The sequence below is a fragment of the Budorcas taxicolor genome, chromosome 10 (genome assembly GCF_023091745.1).
Source record: "Budorcas taxicolor isolate Tak-1 chromosome 10, Takin1.1, whole genome shotgun sequence".
In the NCBI taxonomy this organism is placed as follows: Eukaryota; Metazoa; Chordata; class Mammalia; order Artiodactyla; family Bovidae; genus Budorcas; species Budorcas taxicolor.
In genome coordinates, this window is record NC_068919.1 from 56,480,965 (window position 1) to 56,501,057 (window position 20,093).

The 20,093-nt window shown below is 40.3% G+C and overlaps 1 protein-coding gene across 1 annotated transcript in view; it reads left to right on the top strand.

Moving 5' to 3' along the window:
- The window catches only part of MYO5C (myosin VC), a 116,538-nt gene extending 97,394 nt beyond the window's left edge, over positions 1-19,144 (top strand). The window contains exons 36-41 of the mRNA XM_052646544.1: positions 494-583; positions 3,196-3,346; positions 4,386-4,668; positions 17,023-17,197; positions 17,709-17,789; positions 18,992-19,144. Of these exons, the coding sequence (XP_052502504.1) occupies positions 494-583; positions 3,196-3,346; positions 4,386-4,668; positions 17,023-17,197; positions 17,709-17,789; positions 18,992-19,144 (933 nt within the window). The remainder of the gene's footprint in view (positions 1-493; positions 584-3,195; positions 3,347-4,385; positions 4,669-17,022; positions 17,198-17,708; positions 17,790-18,991) is intronic.
- The last annotated feature ends 949 nt before the right edge of the window (positions 19,145-20,093 follow it).

Below are 20,093 nucleotides of genomic sequence, written 5' to 3' on the forward strand. Positions count from 1 at the left end.
CTTCCAATGAATATTCAGGGTTGATTTCCTTTAGGATTGACTGATTTGATCTCCTTGCAGTCCAAGGGACTCTCAAGAGTCTTCTCTAGCACTGCAGTTCAAAAGCTTTGGCACTCAGCCTATTTTATTGTCCAACTCTCACATCCATACATGACTAGTGGAAAAACCATAGTTTTGACTGTATGGACCTTTGTAGGCAAAGTATTGTCTCTGCTTTTTAATATGCTGTCTAGATTTGCCATTGCTTTTTTTCCAAGGAGCAAGTGTCTGTATTTTAATTTCATGGCTGCAGTCACCATCCTCAGTGATTTTGAAGCCCAAGAAAATAAAATTCTTTTTATAGTATAAATTTAATAAAGTCTTTAATGAATAAAAGAAGAATTATTTTTGGTCAAAAGCCACCAGCTAGAAAAACAAGTAAGATATGTCTGTTCTTGGCTCAGAACAATAACAAAATCCATCTTTGTCTTTTCTTGTTTTTTTTTTTTTTAAGGAACATTTAGAAGACTTTGAGATGCTGTCCTTTTGGCTTTCCAATACCTGTCATTTCCTCAATTGCCTGAAGCAGTACAGTGGAGAAGAGGTAGGGACGCCTGCCTGCTCTGTGTTCTGTATGCCCGCCAGTCTGCAACCCCCTCGTGGCCCCAAGCTCGCTGGAGGAATTAGGAATCAGATTGCCCAGCCCAGGGACATCCTCTGCTCCAACTGGTCTCCTGGCTTCCTTCTTACCCAGGAGACCAGCTTCACGTCACCAGCTGAATGGAGGTCACAGGCAAAAACACTTCCAGAAGGAGGTTTAGACCTCGGGCATGATACTAAGCCTCAGTGTCCTTGACTTCCAAATTACATGAGGTGGATTCTTCCCCGGTGGTCCACTGGTTGAGACTTCATCTTTCAAGGAGAGGGCGTGGGTTCAATCCCTGGTTGGGGAGCTGAGATCCCACATGCCTTGCAGTCAAAAAATAACAAAACATAAAACAGAAGTAATGTTCTAACCAGTTCAATAAAGACTTTTAAAATGGTTCACATCAAAAAATCTTTTTAAAAAATTCATGAGATAGATTCAGTGATTTTTTATTTTCCTTCTGGCTGTACAATTCTGAAGTTGTTAATGTTATCACTCCAAAACACAGCCTTTAGTTCAACCTGCCTACTTTTTCATAGCTGTTATCACTACAGGATTTTGGTTTTTCCTCCATCATCTGTAAATCCTTTGCCATTCTGACTCTGCTTTCAAGGGGCTGACATTATAATGAAGTTCTTCACCATCAAGTACTCACAGAACATTATTTCATTGACCTAAAAGAACAAAAATGACTGGGATTTTCAATGCTCTGCAAAATGGTTATACCATTTTATAGTCCTATCAGTAGTATATGTAGTTCTGGTATCACATACCTTTACAAACACTAGGTATTGACAGATGTTTTATTATTTATCAGTCTCATGGGTATAAGATGATACTCTGTTGACTTAAATTGTAATTGCGTGATCACTAGCAACGTCAAGCGTCATTTCATATGCTTACTCATCAGTGGATTGTTTTTTAAATTGCCTAGTCACATCCATTCTCCGTTTTTCTTAGGGGTGATTCTTTTTTCTTATTGATTTGTAGGAGGTCTTTACATAGATTGTGGCCTATCGCTGACTTTTCTTTATGGAGTCGTTTGTCATCCACAAGTTTTGAATTTTGATGTACTTAAATCTATCTGTCCTGTTCTTTTATGATACATGATTCAGTGTCCTGTTCAAGAAATTCTTCCCTACCCTGAGATCATGAAGTTCTTTTTTCTTCTAAATAATTCAAATTTAGAGTTCATAATTATGCTTTTATCCATAATTGGTGTGATTATTTATCCCAAATTGACATGTGAAGTAATGATCACATGTCTTCTTTCAGGAGAGAAAATAAAATATGAGTAATCCTACTAGTATTATAGAACAAAAGGAGAAATAAGTAAAGAAAATCCAACTTCTTACATTGGGGCAGAGAGGGGCACAGACCAGTCCTTTTAAGATAAGCTGGCATCTGTGTGGCTTTAATGGGAGGCATATCATCACCATTTTTAAAAATTTATTTATTTTTTAATTGCATCACCATTTTAAAAATCCTTTCTTTACCCACTTTAACCATGTGTACAATGTTTTTTCCTTGTCTGAAGATTCTTTAATTACTGTATTTTTATTTCTAAAATTCCAATGATTCTTTTTTACCTCTGCCTTTTACAATGTCCTATTCTTATCTTAAAATTTTTTTAAATGTTACTTCTTTGAACATTGTAAATGTATTACCATGTTCAGGCTGGGATGCTATAACAGAATACCACAGACTAGGTGGCCTAAACAGCAGAAATTTATTTTCTCACAGCTCTGGTGAATGGAAATCTGAGATGAGGGTACAAGCATAAGTGGTGAAAGTTCACTTCTGGAATTGAAGATAGCCACCTTCTCCCTATGTACTCACATGGCCTTTCCTCGGTACATGGGATAGAAAGAGAGAGTGATCTCTCTAGTGTCTCCTTTTATAAGAACACTAATCCCATCAGATCAGGACTCCCACCCTTGTGACCTTGTTTAACCTTAATAACATGGAGACAGAGACCCTATCTCCAAATTTAGCCACAGTGGAGGTTATGGCTTCAAGATATAAATGTGAGGGGGAAACAAATATTCAGTACATAGCACTCATATTAAAGCATTTCAGATTGGCCTATACTCTGTAACTGTAAAGTTATGAATCTCATTTATTGCATCTATCAACCTCTTACAGCAGTTTATTTCCTTGGATGCTTCGCTGTTTTTCCTATGAGCTTCCATGGGGGTTGTTTTCCAGTGTAGCCTAATTCTGGAGGCACATATTTGTTGAAAAGTTAAACAGGACAGTAATATTTACAGATCCTTAGATTCAATCAACTGTAGATCATGGAGTACTATATAACACATAACTTAGTGGAAAAGGTCCACATGTAAGCAGACCTATGTAGTTCAAACACATATCATTTAAGGGTCAAGTGTAGTTAGTTATAGAAAATAAATGCTATCCTAAACATTAAGAATTCATCTGATACAGATCAGACATTAAGTGTAGGAGTTATAGTAGAAACTTATTGTAATATCATTAGATACAGAGATAGTATTTTAATTTCCTATGTGTCTACATTACTCTAATATTTATATGTTCAAAATTACTTTCAGGAATTCATGAAGCATAATAGTCCACATCAGAATAAGAATTGCTTGAACAATTTTGACCTTTCAGAATACAGACAGATTCTCAGTGATGTGGCTATACGAATATATCATCAGTTCATTATCGTAATGGAAAATAACATTCAACCAATAATAGGTAAGAAAAGAATCGATGACTAAGAAATATTTATGATATTGAGACCTTAAAAAAATGAATCTGCGTGGAATGTGTAACTGAAAAGCACATAATTTTTTTTAAGCCAATAGTAAAATAATTTATTGGTTTAGTCTTATCCTTTTCTGTCCCACCCTTCCCCCAAAGAAAGCAACTAAAGTCATGTTGACATAGGTGGTATTAGTCAGTAGGGTGATACTTAGTACTCATAGTAGCAGAAAAGGCCAGTGTGGTGTTGACAGTCCAAACTGTGATTTCGTCATGTTTCCAGTGGTGTAAGCAAACGTTCACACAAAAACGTCTACATCTTCCGAAAACAAGCATTAATTTTCAGAGGTGGTACAGCCATGATACTCAGGAAGGAAGAGAACCATTTTTTCCTCAAATAATACTATTTTTGGAGATTTTCCCTAACCACAATGCAAATAAGAGATTCACAATATCACCTACATCAGTATGCTTCTCTACTGTAGCTTCAAAGAACATAATTTTAAAACAAGAAACTTTATTAATATAAATGCCCACTATTTAATTCTCTGATTGCCTAAAGTGATTACATATATAAAAGTACATGGGTCATAGTTTTCTTTCTATAAGGGGGATCCATCCTGTAGGGAAAGATTTGGGAGAACTGCTGCTAGTTATGTGGCTAATCCTGATTCTGAGCCAAGTATTTTTGAAATCCTAATTCTTGTATACTTTCTTTAGTTTTCTGAAATTTAAATACTGTTGGCTTTAAGTAGTTCCAGACCATGAGTTGTCACGCTAACCAGCTCTCTCTCCTGTCAAGTTGAAAGAAGAGGAACTGTTCCCCTGCTATAGATGGTGGTTCATTCCCATCCACCGCTTACAGCCCTGTGTTCCCCAACCCTCCATCCTTCTGCTGTCTCTGTTACAGCTGTATCCACACTAACTCTTGTGAACATTGGCCCTCTCCTGGAACAGACGCATGAGAGCAGGGGAAGTGTCCTCTGGGCATCCCCACTGCATGTGCAAGGAAAGCTTCCGCTTCTCTCTGCAGTGCCGGGCATGCTGGAGTACGAGAGTCTGCAGGGCATTTCTGGCCTGAAACCCACAGGCTTCCGGAAGCGGTCCTCCAGCATAGATGACACGGATGCCTACACGGTGGCCTCCGTCCTGCAGCAGCTGAGCTACTTCTACAGCACCATGTGCCAAAATGGCCTGGACCCTGAGATCGTGAGGCAGGCAGTGAAGCAGCTCTTCTTCTTGATCGGGGCGGTCACCCTGAACAGCCTCTTCCTGCGCAAGGACATGTGCTCCTGTAGAAAAGGGATGCAGATAAGGTAAGACCCGTAAGCCATCACTAACCCTGGAGAGCCTGGCTGGAAAGGATGCTCCTGAAGTCTGAGACTGCACACTCTGCCCGCCCTCCCTCCTCAAGAGCGGCACTGCTGGAGGGTGTGCAGAATGACTCTTAGAGCCATGGAGATGTCAGCCATCTGATGCCAGGCCCTCCTCCCATCATTCTACCTATGCTAACTTGACACTCTGGGAGAGTGGCTTCAACTAAGAACTAATAACTGTGTGTTTTAAATTCTGGCCCTCTGTGGTTATCATATATGCAGCCAGTATTTGTTGACTGCCACCTCTGTGACTAGCACTGCTGGTGGGGGACACAGGAAACAAAGGAAAGGGTGATTTGATCCCTGCTGTTGAGAAGCTAAATGATGATCCAAGACCACTATAATGAAGTCATAAATAAGTGGTACAGGAAGTGCTTCAGAGAGGAGAGATGGTCGTGGCCAGAAAAGTTAAAGAAGCCTGAAAACTGTTTGTGAGTGATCAAAAATGGAAGAACATTCCAGGCAAGGGAATGAGTGGGCAAAGCCATAACAGTAGGACTGAGTGAGGACCCCTCCTCAGGCAGCAGTAAATATTAATAGCTCTGTCCAGATTAAGTGCAGAGAAGGAAATGGCACCCCACTCCAGTACTCTTGCCTGGAAACTCCCATGGACAGAGGAGCCTGGTAGCCTGCAGTCCATGGGGTCGCTAAGGGTCGGACACAACTGAGCAACTTCACTTTTACTTTTCACTTTCATGCATTGGAGAAGGAAATGGCAACCCACTCCAGCGTTCTTGCCTGGAGAATCCCAGGGATGGGGGAGCCTGGTGGGCTGCCGTCTATGGGGTCGCACAGAGTTGGACACGACTGAAGCAACTTAGCAGCAGCAGCAGCAGCTAAATTAAGTGAAGGCTTATGTCAGGATCTATAGGACTGCAGTAGAGTGGTAAGCTGGACCTAGATTGGGAGGGCGTAAAATGCCAGGCCAAGCATTGAGAGTTCATCCTGCAGACATGGTTATCCAGTTTGTTTTTTTTAATTTCTTTTTGTGTATTTATTTATTTTTGGCTGTGCTGAGTCTCTGTTGCTTTTCGAGCGCTTTCTCTAGTTGCCTCTTATGGGGCTATCCTTCTTTGCAGTGTGAAAGCCTGTCATTACAGTGGCTTCTCTAGTTGCAGAGCATGGGCTCTAGAGCTCAGGCTAAGTAGCTGTGGCATGTGGGATTAGTTGCCTGATGTTGTGCGGGATCTTCCCGGACCAGAGGCTGAACCTGCATCCCCTGCTTTGGCAGGCAGATTCTTATCCATTGTGCCACCTGGAAGTCTAGTCATCCAGTTTTGAAGTGTGTCAGCTTCTCTGTCTCTAAACCAAGAAAACACAGATCATTAGCTATTGTTTGAATTAACACTGTCACATGATTAGAAAGCAAATAACATGGGGTAGATATTTAAGATTTTTTAATATGTACACGGATTTGATACCTGTAGGTGACGGGAGGATGTAGGGTGGTGATGATGGCAGTGACACAATGAAAAGTGACCTAAAAAGTTTACTAAGACAAGTAGTACACAAGAGGCATCCATTACGTCTTCTTAGCGTTGGTGAAACTTGGACATCTCTACAAAGCAGTGTGTGAAATTCCCATGACCCCAGGTTGTGGTTTTCAGATACAAAGGAGTATTCAGGAGGGCTGGGCTTTATGGGTCTTTTCTTCTTTACTGAGAGGAAAGGCTTCTGTTTATTTCTCAAGCTCTGAACAGATGCCCTGAAGTCCTCTGGGGCAGGCCTCAGGCTTATTTAAAGTCAAGTTATAAACCTACACATGTCACCAAAGTCTTTGCTAAACAATTCTTATTCCACCAGTAGGTCCCCAAGCTGAGTGAACACTTGTCCCCATAGGTGCCCAGCACTCCTTCCTCTCACCAATTGGAAGTGCTGTTAGGGAAGTACTGCCTTTCCGGTGTGTTGCTCTTAGTGAACAGCACATGCATCTTAGAGACATTTGTTCATTCAGACATTGATTCAGCTTCTGCCATAAACAAGGTACTTAGGACTGGCAATGATTTTACCATGACAACGTAAGCACTGCAATAGCAAAACATGAACACAAGTGGAAAATCAAACTCCAAGAAAAGAAACATAAACAGTGGACAGAGTGGCTTGAAAACAGGCACTGGGCTTTCTGACTGCCGGGAGAAAAAAGCAAAACACCAGTAGCTCTCTGGTCTCATCTGGCACGGAGAAGCAGACCAGTTCCTGGGAAAATGTAAAAGTTTTCCTAGTACATAGTTCTTTTTTTTGTTCCTAGTGGGCTGCCGTCTATGGGGTCTCACAGAGTCGGACACAACTGAAGCGACTTAGCAGCAGCAGCAGCAGTCATAAATTTATAAAAAATATTATCTCATGTGGAACTTTATTTCACTATCTCCACAGTAGCATTTTTATTGCAAGTTCCATTGTGGTTATTTTGCCCAGGCAAAATATATATATATATATATGGCTCTGCTGGATCTTCATTGCTGTGCAAATCTCTAATTGCAGCAAGTAGGGACTACTCTAGTTGCAGTGTGCAGGCTTCACATCGCAGCAGCTTCTCTTGCTGCCGAGCATGGGCTCTAGGTGCGGGGGCTTCCGTAATTGTGGCTCATGGTTTCAGTAGGTGTGGCTTCCAGGCTCTAGAGCACAGGCTCGACAGCTGTGGTGTATGGGCTTAGTTGTTCCACGGCAAGTGGGATCTTCTCGGATCAGAGATTGAACCTGTGTCTCCTGAATTGGCAGGTGGATTCTTTACCACTGAGCCTTCAAGGAAGCCCACCCAGGGTTCTTTGATAAGAACCTAGGTAGGGCCTGTGGAGACAGTTCTGTTAGGAACCAGAATGATGTGGCCCAAGTACAGACATTGCTTGTTGTCCTGAGGGAATCTGGGGAGAATACAAAAGGCATTGACTTGGGTCTTGGTGGACAAGAAGGATTTCAGCCCAAGAACTACAGAAATGAGCACAGGCCTCAGTGAAGAAACGCTTAGGGCAGGGTATGAATAGCCCTCCTTGAAAGGAGAACCAGAGTGATGGGTGGATCTAGAAAGATGACTTACAGAGACAGAGCAGAGTGCCAGCATGAGAAATACATGCTTTAGTCCCTTGGGAATGGCAGCAACCTCAGAGTTTTTTATTTTTCAAAAGGCTTTAAACGATGGATTCGTGTTTTGTGTTTCTTGTTTTTAGTAGTTGTGGGATTATTCGGGTCATAGATTTCATCTTAGGTGAGTCTGGTAGTTTTTGGTTTTCAAGGAATTAGTCCACTTCATCACAGTTGAGGTAATGTGTGTATCACTGTTCAGAATATTCCTTTGTTATTCTTTATATTTCTGCAGAATTTGTAGCAATGGCCCCTCTTCCACTCCTCTGTGAGTAATTTGTCTTCTCTTTTCCTTGGTCAATCTTGCTACAGGTATATCAATTTTATGATCTTTTCAAAGAACCAGGTTTTGATTTCATTGATTTTGTCTTATTTTTTAAATTTAATGGATTTCTGTTACTGTCTTTTTTTTCATTCCTTCTACCCACTTTGCATTTAGTTTTCTTCTAGGTTCCTAAAGTAGAAGCCTGGATTATTAGCTCTGAGACTTTTCTTTTCTAACATAAGCATTTAATGCTATACATTTCTCTCCAAGCACTACTTTAACGCTATCCCCCAACACACAGTTTTGATGTATGTTGTTCAGTTCATTTTTGTTCAATTCAAAATATTTTTTAATTTCCCTCAAGTCTTACCCTTTGACTCTTAGATGGTATAGAAGTGTGTGTTGTTTAATTTCCAAGTGTTTAGAGACTTTCTTGTTACCTTTCTGTTATTGATTTTAGTTTAATTTTGTTGTGCTTAAAGAATATACTTTGTCAGTCAGACTCTTAGAAACAAAAGGTAGAATGGTGGTTGCCTGGAGCTGAGGAGAGAGAGAGAAAAAGGGAGTTGTTGTTCAATGCTTGTACAGTTTCAGTTTTACAAAATGTTCTGGGAGCTTAGTTTTACAACATGGTGCACATAGTTAAGACTACTATGCTATACTATACACTTTCAATGGTTAACATGGTAATTTTATGTAATGTATTTTCTACCACAATTTTTAAAAAGATCTCTAGATGCACACAGGTTAACATACACTGTAGATTATGATGCTAGAGTTCCCAACCATCCCACTTTGTCTTAGACTTTCCCAGATTTATTTTTAAAACACAAACTTATAAATACTTTTACATTGAAAAAAACAAACTTTATATTTGTTGTTGTTGGTCAGTCATTAAGTCATGGCTCTTTGCAACCCCATGAACTGCAGCCCACCAGGCTTCCCTGTCCTTCACCATCTCCCAGAGCTTGCTCAAACTCAGGACCATTGAGTCGGTGATGCCATCCAATCATCTCATCCTTTGTTGTCCCCTTCTTCTCCTGCCTTCAATCCTTCCCAGCATCAGGGTCTTTTCCAATGAGTTGGCTCTTTGCATCAGGCGTCCAAGTACTGGAGCTTCAGCTTCAGCATCAGTTCTTCCAATGAATATTCAAGGTTGATTTCCTTCAGTGTTGACTGGTTTGATCTCCTTGCAGTCCAAGGGACTCTCAAGAGTCTTCTCCATCACCACAGTTCAAAAGCATCAATTCTTTGGCGTTCAGCTTTCCTTATGGTCCAACTCTCACATCCATACATGACTACTGGAAAAACCATAGTTTTGATTAGACGGACCTTTGTCAGCAAAGTAATGTCTCTGCTTTTTAATATGCTGTCTAGGTTGGTCATAGCTTTTCTTCCAAAGAGCAAGCGTCTTTTAATTTCATGGCTGCAGTCACCATCTGCAGTGATCTTGGAGTCCAATAAAATAAAGTCTGTCACTGTTTCCACTGTTTCCCCATCTATTTGCCATGAAATGATGAGAAAATTTATATGATTTCAGTTATTTTTAAATTTGTTAATACTTGCTTTTATGACCCAGAATACAGTCTACTTTTGTGAATACTCCAAACGCAGTTGAAAAGAATGTACATTCTTCTGTTGTTGGGTAGAATATTCTAACTGTCAACCAGACCCAATTTGTCAATGGTATTTTTGGGGCTTCCCCGGTGACTCAGACAGTAAATAATCTGCCTGCCATGCAGGAGACCTGGGTTCGATCCCTGGGTCAGGAAGATCCCCTGGAGAAGGGAATGGCAATCCACTCCAGTATTCTTGCCTGGAGAATTCCATGGACAGAGGAGTGACTAAGACTTTGACTTTCACTTTCATTTTTCATTGTTCTTTATCCTTGCTGATTTTCTGTCTACTAATTCTGTTGACTACTGAGTGGTGTATTAAGTCTTCAACTGTAACTTTGAATGTGTCTATTCTTTCAGTCTGTCAGTTTTGCATTATGTATTCTGAAGCTCTGTTTTTCTTACACTCTGAGTAAGGTGCATACACATTAAACATTGTTATGTCATCTTGGTGAGCTGACCCTCCTATCATTATGTGGGGGTCTCTCTTTATCCCACCCTGTTAATTTTCTCTGCTTTAACATCTACTTTATGGACTTCCCTGGTGGCTCAGACGGTAAAGCATCTGTCTACAATGCAGGAGACTCAGGTTCGATCTCTGGGTTGGGAAGATCCCCTGGAGAAGGAAATGGCAATCCACTCCAGTACTATTGCCTGGAAAATCCCATGGACAGAGGAGCCTGGTAGGCTACAGTCCACAGGGTCACAAAGAGTCGGACACGACTGAGCAAAATGAGTCAGTTATATCTTGTCTGAAAGTCTACTTTTTAATTGGATCAGTGTTTTCGTAGTATACCTTTTCCCATCCTTTTGTTGTAAACTTATTTGTGTAATATTTGAAGTGTCAGTTCAGTTCAGTTCAGTTGCTCACTCATGTCCGACTCTTTGCAACCCCATGAATTGCGGCACACCAGGCCTCCCTGTCCATCACCAACTCCCAGAGTTCACTCAAACTCACTTCCATTGAGTCAGTGATGCCATCCAGCCATCTCATCCTCAGTCGTCCCCTTCTCCTCCTGCCCCCAATCCCTCCCAGCATCAGGGTCTTTTCCAATGAGTCAACTCTTCGCATGAGGTAGCCAAAGTACTGGAGTTTCAGCCTTAGCATCATTCCTTCCAAAGAACAACCAGGACTGATCTCCTTTAGAATTGACTGGTTAGATCTCCTTGCAGTCTAAGGGACTCTCAAGAGTCTTCCCCAACACCACAGTTCAAAAGCATCAATTCTTCGGCACTCAGCCTTCTTCACAGTCCAACTCTCACATCCATACATGACCACTGGAAAAACCATAGCCTTGACTAGATGGACCTTTGTTGGCAAAGTAATGTTTCTGCTTTTGAATATGCTATCTAGGTTGGTCATAACTTTCCTTCCAAGGAGTAAGCATCTTTTAATTTCATGGCTGCAGTCACCATCTGCAGTGATTTTGGAGCCCCCCAGAATAAAGTCTGACACTGTTTCCACTGTTTCCCCATCTATTTCCCATGAAGTGATAGGCAGCATATATTTGGGTCCTTTTTTTTTTTTATCCAGTCTGACAATCTCTGTTTCTTTATTGGTATATTTAGACCATTTTAATTTAATGTATTTATTGATATATGTTATATTTAGATATAAGTCTACCATTTTATTATTTTCTATTTGTTCCTTCTGGTTTTTATTTCTTTGATTTCCTGTTTCTGTCTTATTTGGGGTTCTTTGAACATTTTTGGCATCCTTTTTAAATTTCTCTATTGTGTTTTCTCTATATCTCACTGTATCTTTTTTAATGGTTGCTCTAGAAATTACAGTATCATACTTACCTTTTTTCAATCTATTTGGAATCAATATCTTTTATTTTTAGATTGAATTTTTAAAAAGCTGTTTATTTGGATTTTTTGGTCACACTGCATGGCATGCATGGTCCTGGTTCCCCAGCGAGGGACTGAACCCTGGCCCCCTTCACTGAAAGTCTGGAGCCCCAGCCATTTATCACATTAAGTGAAATGTAGAAACCTTACCATCACATAGGCCCCTTTCCTCTCTTCGGTTTGTTTCGTAGTTGTCTTACGCTGTACTTCTACATACATCAAAAACTCTACCAGACAGTGTTATAATTTTTAGTTTCAGTTTACCTAGGATATTTTCAAGGGCTCAAAAGGAGAGGAATAGTCTTTTATATTTTTCGAGATATTTACCATTTCTTCATTTCTAATGTTTCAAGTCTCACTTGTTCCCCCCAGATCTCATTTTGATCTCATTTTCCTTTTGCCTGAGAAAATTATTTCAGTAATCCTTTAGAGCAGATTCACTGGCAATAAATTTCCTTAGCTTTCTTTAATCTAAAAATATCTTTATCTCACCTTCTATACTTGACCTATACTTCCTGAACTATATTTTTGTAGGCTGCCAATGTCTGGGCTGACAGTCCATTTTTTCATCAGTTTTAAAATGTTTCACTTTTTTCTGGTCTCCATGGTTTCTGATGAGAAATGCACAATCATTGAATTATTATTTCCCTACAAATAATACATAGTTTTTCTCTTATTGATTTCCAGATTTTTTTCTATATGTTTAGTTTACCACAGTTTGATTATAATGTGACCAAGTATGGATTTCTTTGAGTTTAAGCTTCTTTGAGATTCTCTGGACTTCTTAAATCTGCAGGTTTGTGGATCTCACCAAATTTGGAACATTTTCAGCCATTTCTTCAAATGTTTTGTCTGCATCATACTTTCTCCTTTCCTTCTGGAATTTCAGTGACAGAAATGTTAGAGATTTCATTGTTTTTTCACCCCTAAAGTTCTGTTCTTTAGGTTTTTCCTTTGGACTTTCAGATTGTAGTCTTTGTTTGGTCCCTTGAAGTTCTCTGACTCTCTTCTGCTGTTGAGCCCATTCAGTGAGTTCTTTTGTTTCTGTTGCTGTATTTTTCAGCTCTACAATTTTTCAGTCATTTTTTAACATCTTGTGTCTTTTCTGAGATTTTCTGTCTTTGCATGTATTTCAAGATAGTTTGTCTACTTTTTGGAGCATTTTGTGATAGCTTCCTTTGTCAGATGATTCCAACATCTGTGTCATCTCAGAGTTGATATCTATTAATTGCATGGTACAATATGATGAGATTTTCCTGTTTCATATGCCTAGTAATTTTAAATTGTATTCTGGATACTCTAGTATTATGAGACACTGAGTCTTTAAATCCTGTGGAGAATGTTGATATTTTTATCAGATAATCAACCCACTGGGGTTCAGGTTCTGAGAATAATTCTGATTCCTTGGTCAGCTCAGTTTTCAAAGCCTTCGTAATGCTATTTGCTTCTATCTTATGTGTGACACACAGTGGCCAGTCTGAAACTTGGGTGGTGCTCAATCCATAGTTTAGTCCCCAAAGTTTTAAGTGTGCAGATTCCTGCATGGGCTCAGGGGAGTGCCCAGGAGTTCATCAGCAAATTTAAGGGTCACCTTCCCGAGCTTTTTCCTCTCCATAATACTCCTGGTACTTTCCGGATCTCTGAGGACCCTTCCTTTTGTCCTCCAGACAGAAAACTTGGGCTTTACTTAACTCACTCTGCTACACTCCCAGCACATGTCCCCATTTGGCGTCAAGTGGTGGGAGGATAGAGCTAGAGGTGTTCACCCCCATCCTCTTGAGCTACAGTTCCTCCAGCTGAAGGAAGTTCCTCTCTGTTTTAGTTTGCTGCTGGAGCCTGTTGCCACCACCATAGGACTGTTTGGGGCTTGTGCATAACAGAGTGAAGAAAAAGAAAGAAAAGGAGAAATAAGAAAAACAGAATTTCTACCCTCTCTCAGAGTATTAGGACACCCCTTTTCAGCACCTCACACCGGAACTGGAGGGTTCCTCCTAGAGCTCTTAGTTGACAGCAATGTCCACTGCTGAATTTCAGGCTGCTTTGAGTTCAAACCAGTGACTAGCCAAGGGGAAGGTACTGGTAAACTCAATATTAATTGGGTGCTACTTCAAATTCTGGTCTTCTTCCCCACACCACCTGCTACTGTTTGCTTTTCAAAGTCCTCAAATAGTTGTTCCAGGCATTCCATTCAAGTTTTTATAACTGCATTCCGTGGGAGACACAAAATGGAGTGCTTATTCCAGCTTACCAAGAGCTAGAACTCCCAATACAGATTTTTGAGTAGGAGGATTAAGATGCTCAAAATTCAGATTTAGAAAAACTGTGGCAGAATTGAATAGGATGGATTAGAAGGGATGAGATGGGAGGCCCATTAGGAATCTACTGTAATTAGAACTTAAACTAGTGGGACAAAATTGACAATGACAGTGTTGGGGTGGGGTGGGGGTGCTTACCAGAGCATGAGAAGTCATTTCACACTTCTCCTTATGGAATACATTAACTCAGCATTATTGTCCCAGTGATATAACCCATGGGGAGTTGCTAATCTGGAAGGTGAGAGCTAGAGCTGACCTTAGAGATCACCTAGTTCACTCAATTTCTTAAATAGCTTCATTGATATATAATCTCCATGCCATACAGTTCACTTGTTTAAAGTGTAGAGTTCAGTGAAGTTTGGTATATTTACTGAATTATGTAACCATCACCATAATGTAATTTTAGAAAAGCTTCATCACTCCAAAAAGAAACCTTAAACCCAGTATCAGCCAGTCTTATCCCCTACCCACATCCCACTGAGGAGTCCCCTCCTCCTCACCTCAGTTCGCTTCAGTTCAGTCGCTCAGTCATGTCCGACTCTTTGTAACCCCATGGATACCAGGCCTCCCTGTCCATCACCAACTCCCGGCGTTTACTCAAACTCATGTCCATTGAGTCGGTGATGCCATCCAACCATCTCATCCTCTGTCATCCCCTTCTCCTCCTGCTTTCAATCTTTCCCAGCATCAATGTCTTTTCCAATGAGTCAGTTCTTTGCATCAGGTAGCCTTAATATGGGAGCTTCAGCTTCAGCATCAGTCCTTCCAATGAATATTCAGGACTGATCTCCTTTAGGATGGACTGGTTGGATCTCCTTGCAGTCCAAGGGATTCTCAAGAGTCTTCTCCAACACCACAGTTCAAAAGCATCAGTTCTTCAGTGCTCAGCTTTCTTTATGGTCCAACTCTCACATCCATACATGACTATTGGAGAAACCATAGCTTTAACTACACAGACCTTTGCTGACAATGTCTCTGCTTTTTAATATGGTGTCTAGGTTGGTCATAGCTTCTCTTCCAAGGAACAAGTGCCTTTTAATTTCATGGCAGCCATCACCATCTGCAGTGATTTTGGAGCCCAAGAGAATAAAGTCTGTCACTGTTTCCATTGTTTCCCCATCTATTTGCCATGAAGTGATGGGACCAGATGCCTTGATCTTGTTTTTGAATGTTGAGTTTTAAGCCAGCTTTTTCACTGTCCTCTTTCACTTTCATCAAGAGACTCTAATTCCTCTTCACTTTCTGCCATAAGGGTGGTGTTATCTGCATATCTAAGGTTATTGATGTTTCTCCCAGCAATCTTGATTCCAGCTTGTGCTTCATCCAGCCCGGCATTTCACATGATGTACTGCATATAAGTTAAATAAGCAGGGTGATGATATACAACCTTGATGTACTCCTTTCCCAATTTGAACCAGGACATTGTTCCATATCTGGTTCTGTTGCTTCTTGACCTTTATACAGATTTCTCAGGAGGCAGATAAGGTGATCTGGTATTCCCATTTCTTTAAAAATTATCCAGTTTGTTGTCATCCACACAGTCAAAGGCTTTAGTGTAGTCAATGAAGCAGCAGTAGATGTTTTTCTGGAATTCTCTTGCTTTTTCTTTGATCCAATGGCAACATCAAATATATTCTTTCTCTACAGATTTGCTTATACTGGACATTTTTTAATAAATGAAACCATAAAACATGTCTTTTGTGAATAGCTTCATTCACTTAGTGTAATGCTTTCATATTTCACCCATGTAGTAGCAGGTGTCAGTATCTCACTCCTTTTCACTGTTGAATAACATCTTATTGTATAGACAGACCACAATCTATTTATCTCTCCACCAATTGGTGAACATTAGGGTTGTTTTCATTTTTTTGACTATAATGATTCATGCTCCTATGAACATTTGTGTATGATTTTTTGTGTGTGGACCTTTCAATTCGGAGTTGCTGGGTCAGATGGTACTTCTGTGTTTAACATTTTGAGGAAATGCTTGTTTTCCCTAGCAGCTGTACTATTTACGTTCTCACTAGCAATGTGTGAGTGTTCTCAACACCCTGATTTACCAAGAGAGGTAGAGTAACTTTCCAGGCTCACAAAACAGATTGATGAGATTAAAATCCATGCCTCTTAATTCATAAACCTATGATAGTAAGTGACAGAAACTAGAATTGAAACCCCAGTGAACTTAGAAAACCTTCTACCAGTTGAAAATTTTCTGGTACTTTAGGAAAAGAGTTCAAACAATTTTTATACCAGTGTAAGTCCCCTCTTGGAAGGAAAGTTATGACGAACCTAGATAGCATATTAAAAAGCAGAGACATTACTTTGCCAGCAAAGGTCCATCTAGTCAAGGCTATGATTTTTCCAGTGGTTATGTATGGATGTGAGAGTTGGACTGTGAAGAAAGCTGAGCACTGAAGAATTGATGCTTTTGAACTGTGGTGTTGGGGAAGACTCTTGAGAGTCCCTTGGACTGCAAGGAGGTCCAACCAGTCCATCCTAAAGGAGATCAGTCCTGGGTGTTCATTGGAAGGACTGATGCTGAAGCTGAAACTCAAATACTTTGGCCACCTCATGCGAAGAGTTGATTCATTGGAAAAGACCCTGATGCTGGGAGGGATTGGGGGCAGGAGGAGAAGGGGATGACCCAGGATGAGATGGCTGGATGGCATCACTGACTCAATGGATGTGAGTCTGAGTGAACTCCGGGAGTTGATGATGGACAGGGGAGGCCTGGTGTGCTGCGATTCATGGGGTCGCAAAGAGTCAGACACGACTGAGCAACTGAACTGAACTGAACTGAAGTCCCCTCTTCAAATATCATTATGAGTTTTTCCTTTAAGATATTTTCAAATCTATTATTAAAGGTACATTAATAGATTGTTTTATAAATTATTGTAGTCGCTGCTCTTTGCTCAGATTTTCTCCAAAGTTTATTGCTATTATGGCCACTCTACCTATACCATCATGATCCTTAGAATCATGGATCATGAGAGCTGATCACCTGGCCCAGCCCCCTCTTGTTACAAATGAAGAAACTGTTAGACATGGTCCTAAGGATCTTAGTGAACACTGGTACCATGTTAGGACATGCTTGGGGACTCTACACCTTCCCCTAAAGTGTTCTAAATGGATCACCCACTGTTCTCTGCTCCTCTGGCTTTTACTCCAGGTGCAACATCAGTTACTTAGAAGAATGGCTTAAAGATAAGAATTTACAGAACAACTTGGCCAAGGAAACTTTGGAGCCTCTTTCACAGGCAGCATGGTTGCTTCAGGTCAAGAAGACCACCGACAGTGATGCCAAGGAGATCTACGAACGCTGTACCTCCCTTTCTGCTGTGCAGGTAATCAGGTTTGTTCAGTGTCTCCCCGATCCTCACCAGCAGGTCATGTGACTGGCATCCCCTTTCCTGGCTTAGCTGCATGGGGTGCATCTGCATCTCTGTGTGCTCTTTGGGGAGCATACATATCTCCATGGCCCACCCACTTATCTAACAAGCATTTATTAAATACTAACTCTAGACCTTGAAAACCTAAAAGCTCGTATGGCACATTCCCTGCCCACAAAACCACAGATGTGTGTGTTGGGGGAGAGGATGTAGGGGTAGAGAAGGCTGGAAATGGGGAATTGTCTCACAGTCATCTAACTATATGATGTCCTTGCTCCCATCTATGCTCTTCTCAGCTTGTTTTCTCTTTTCTTGGGGAAAAAAATAACACATAGATCCTAGAACCAAATTACAGTATTAAAGAACCACTTGTGGTTCCCAACTGTTCCCAGACCACTGGAACCATTGTTTCATGGACAAAGTTATCCTTTTCGTGGCCTTATACCATCTTATGCATTGTTTGCAGATCATAAAGATTCTTAATTCATACACACCTATAGACGACTTTGAGAAAAGAGTGACTCCATCCTTCGTTCGCAAAGTGCAGGTGAGATGCTTAAGATGTGCCTTTTAATTTTTAGTATGAGAAAGCGATATTTAATGACCACTATAGAAGTTCAGAATTAAAGTACATGTACCAAATATACAAAGGAAAGGCACACAGGAAAAATGGCAGAAATCTTCCCTGTCAGATTCCCCCTGTTTTCAGAACCCATTTTAGCCCTGGTGGGAAGGGACTGGAAACACCAAAACCATAACTCACAGTCTACATCCCTTCAGCGTGTCGTTTCTCATCAGCTTTGAGCATAGACAAGGGAACAGAGGCTGAATGGAAACACAGAACCTACGTACTCATTTTTTCTTATTTTAATCCCTAAAGTTTCTTTCCCAGTGCCTTAGGGCAGCAGTTCTCAAAGTTTCATTCAAGAGTCTTTGGTGAGGTGGGGAGGACTGGATCCTTGAGATAATTTGAGAGAGTCTGCAAAGTCTTCCTGTTTCCAAATATATACCTGTGTGAGGCAGACTTTTCTTCACACACTGCAACCAGAATAGCAAAGCACTACAGGTGAATGCGGAAGCAGATACAAGATTCCGCCTGTCATATTAAGCCAGTCACCAACATTTACAAAATTCTAAAAAACAATACTACTTCTCAGTAGTTTTTTAAAATTTTCTTTCAAATTTGAGTTATTTTTCAATAAAAATATGTTAACATGTCTTGGGCTTTTCTTATTATTTTAATGAATTAATAAGTATTTTAAATTATTGTTTTATTACTAATATGATAAATATCCATAGCTCTAACCACACGCACGAAAGCTGTTTGGGGTCCTCAGTAATTTAAGATTTTAAAGGGGTCCTGAGACCAAAAAGTTTGCAAACCACTGAACTAAAAATAATTGTGAATGCAATAAAAATTTAATACTGAGCTCCACTCATAAGCTGAGAATTATGCCATGAGAATAGGTAAGAATAGAAATTAGATCGATTTACAGTCAGCCCATCCTGGGGGAAATTAACTTCTGAAGTGAAAAAGAGCAAGTAAGTCTTCACGAGAGCTGGCCTGGAAGACCCAAATAGACCATTTCACCTTGTGCTGTGCTGTTGAAAAGCCCTTTTGTGTGTTATCTCACATGATTTTGAAAGGAGTTTTTCACTGTTGTGTTTTCCTTACTCTTGACTTCCAGACAGCAACACAGCAGAGTGCGCTGGTTCCCTTATTCATTTTCCCCCTGGTTCTCATTTCAGGCTCTCCTCGCCAGCCGAGAGGATTCCTCACACCTGATGTTGGACACCAAATACCTCTTTCAAGTCACATTTCCTTTTACTCCCTCTCCACATGCTCTGGAAATGATCCAAATCCCCAGCAGTTTTAAGCTTGGCTTTCTCAACAGATTATAGCAGGAGAAAAGGGCATAAGTGCACTTTTCTTTCAAAAGCTCAGTGAAGCTCAAATAAGAGGGATGTGGCTTACACCTGATTGGAACTGGAAATGCTTTGGAATGTGATTTAATGAAGAAAACAAGAATTCTCCCAAATGGGCCACATCTCCTCTTGCTCATGGTGATGGTGCTGCCGCTGTCATCTTGTAAGAATTAACACACACCAGTTGAGGTTGGAAAGGCCACATCTACCTTTGGAATCTCAGCCAAATTTTACTAGAATTCCTTCAATACTCATATTTTCTGCCTGGCGCCTCTATCTGGTGATAAGGGTCCACCCAGTGGGAGTGAGACTCTCGGGACACAGCTTGTCCTGTTTTCTAAGGTTCATGGGAAGCCCAGATATTTATGAAGCCACAAATGGGTCCAGGATTGTCCTTCAAATAATCCCATTGGACCATGATCCATCAGAAATTCTCTCACCCACATGCTTGCTTGATGAGGGTGAGGGTGCTTCACTAACTCTTTTTACTAAAGACACTTCTGCATTAAAAAATATTTATTTCAGGCCTCTCTAATTTTTAAGAGAATATTCAATCTGAAATCATGAAGTATTTTCATGTAAATATTCATTTAAAACTAATATATCATTCAAGTCTAACTCCCATATCATTTATCATCTCCTCCAAAAGAACATGTCATTAAATTTTCTCTGCCAACATATTTGCCATAACTTTTCATTGTTTAATATCTTTCACACAGTGACTTAAAAAATAGTTTGAAAAGGCAACCTAAATGATTTTTTCTGTCTTATCAGCATTCAAATATGTTTTAAGATTTCCTCATAAAAATAACTGAAAAATTATGTCAGTTCCTTCTTTTGAGAAATCTCCCAAGTTTTGTGGGAACTGACTATTCATTGTTCCTCCAGGTTTCCTTATTTCTTCCTTTCAGAGCACAAAACGTGA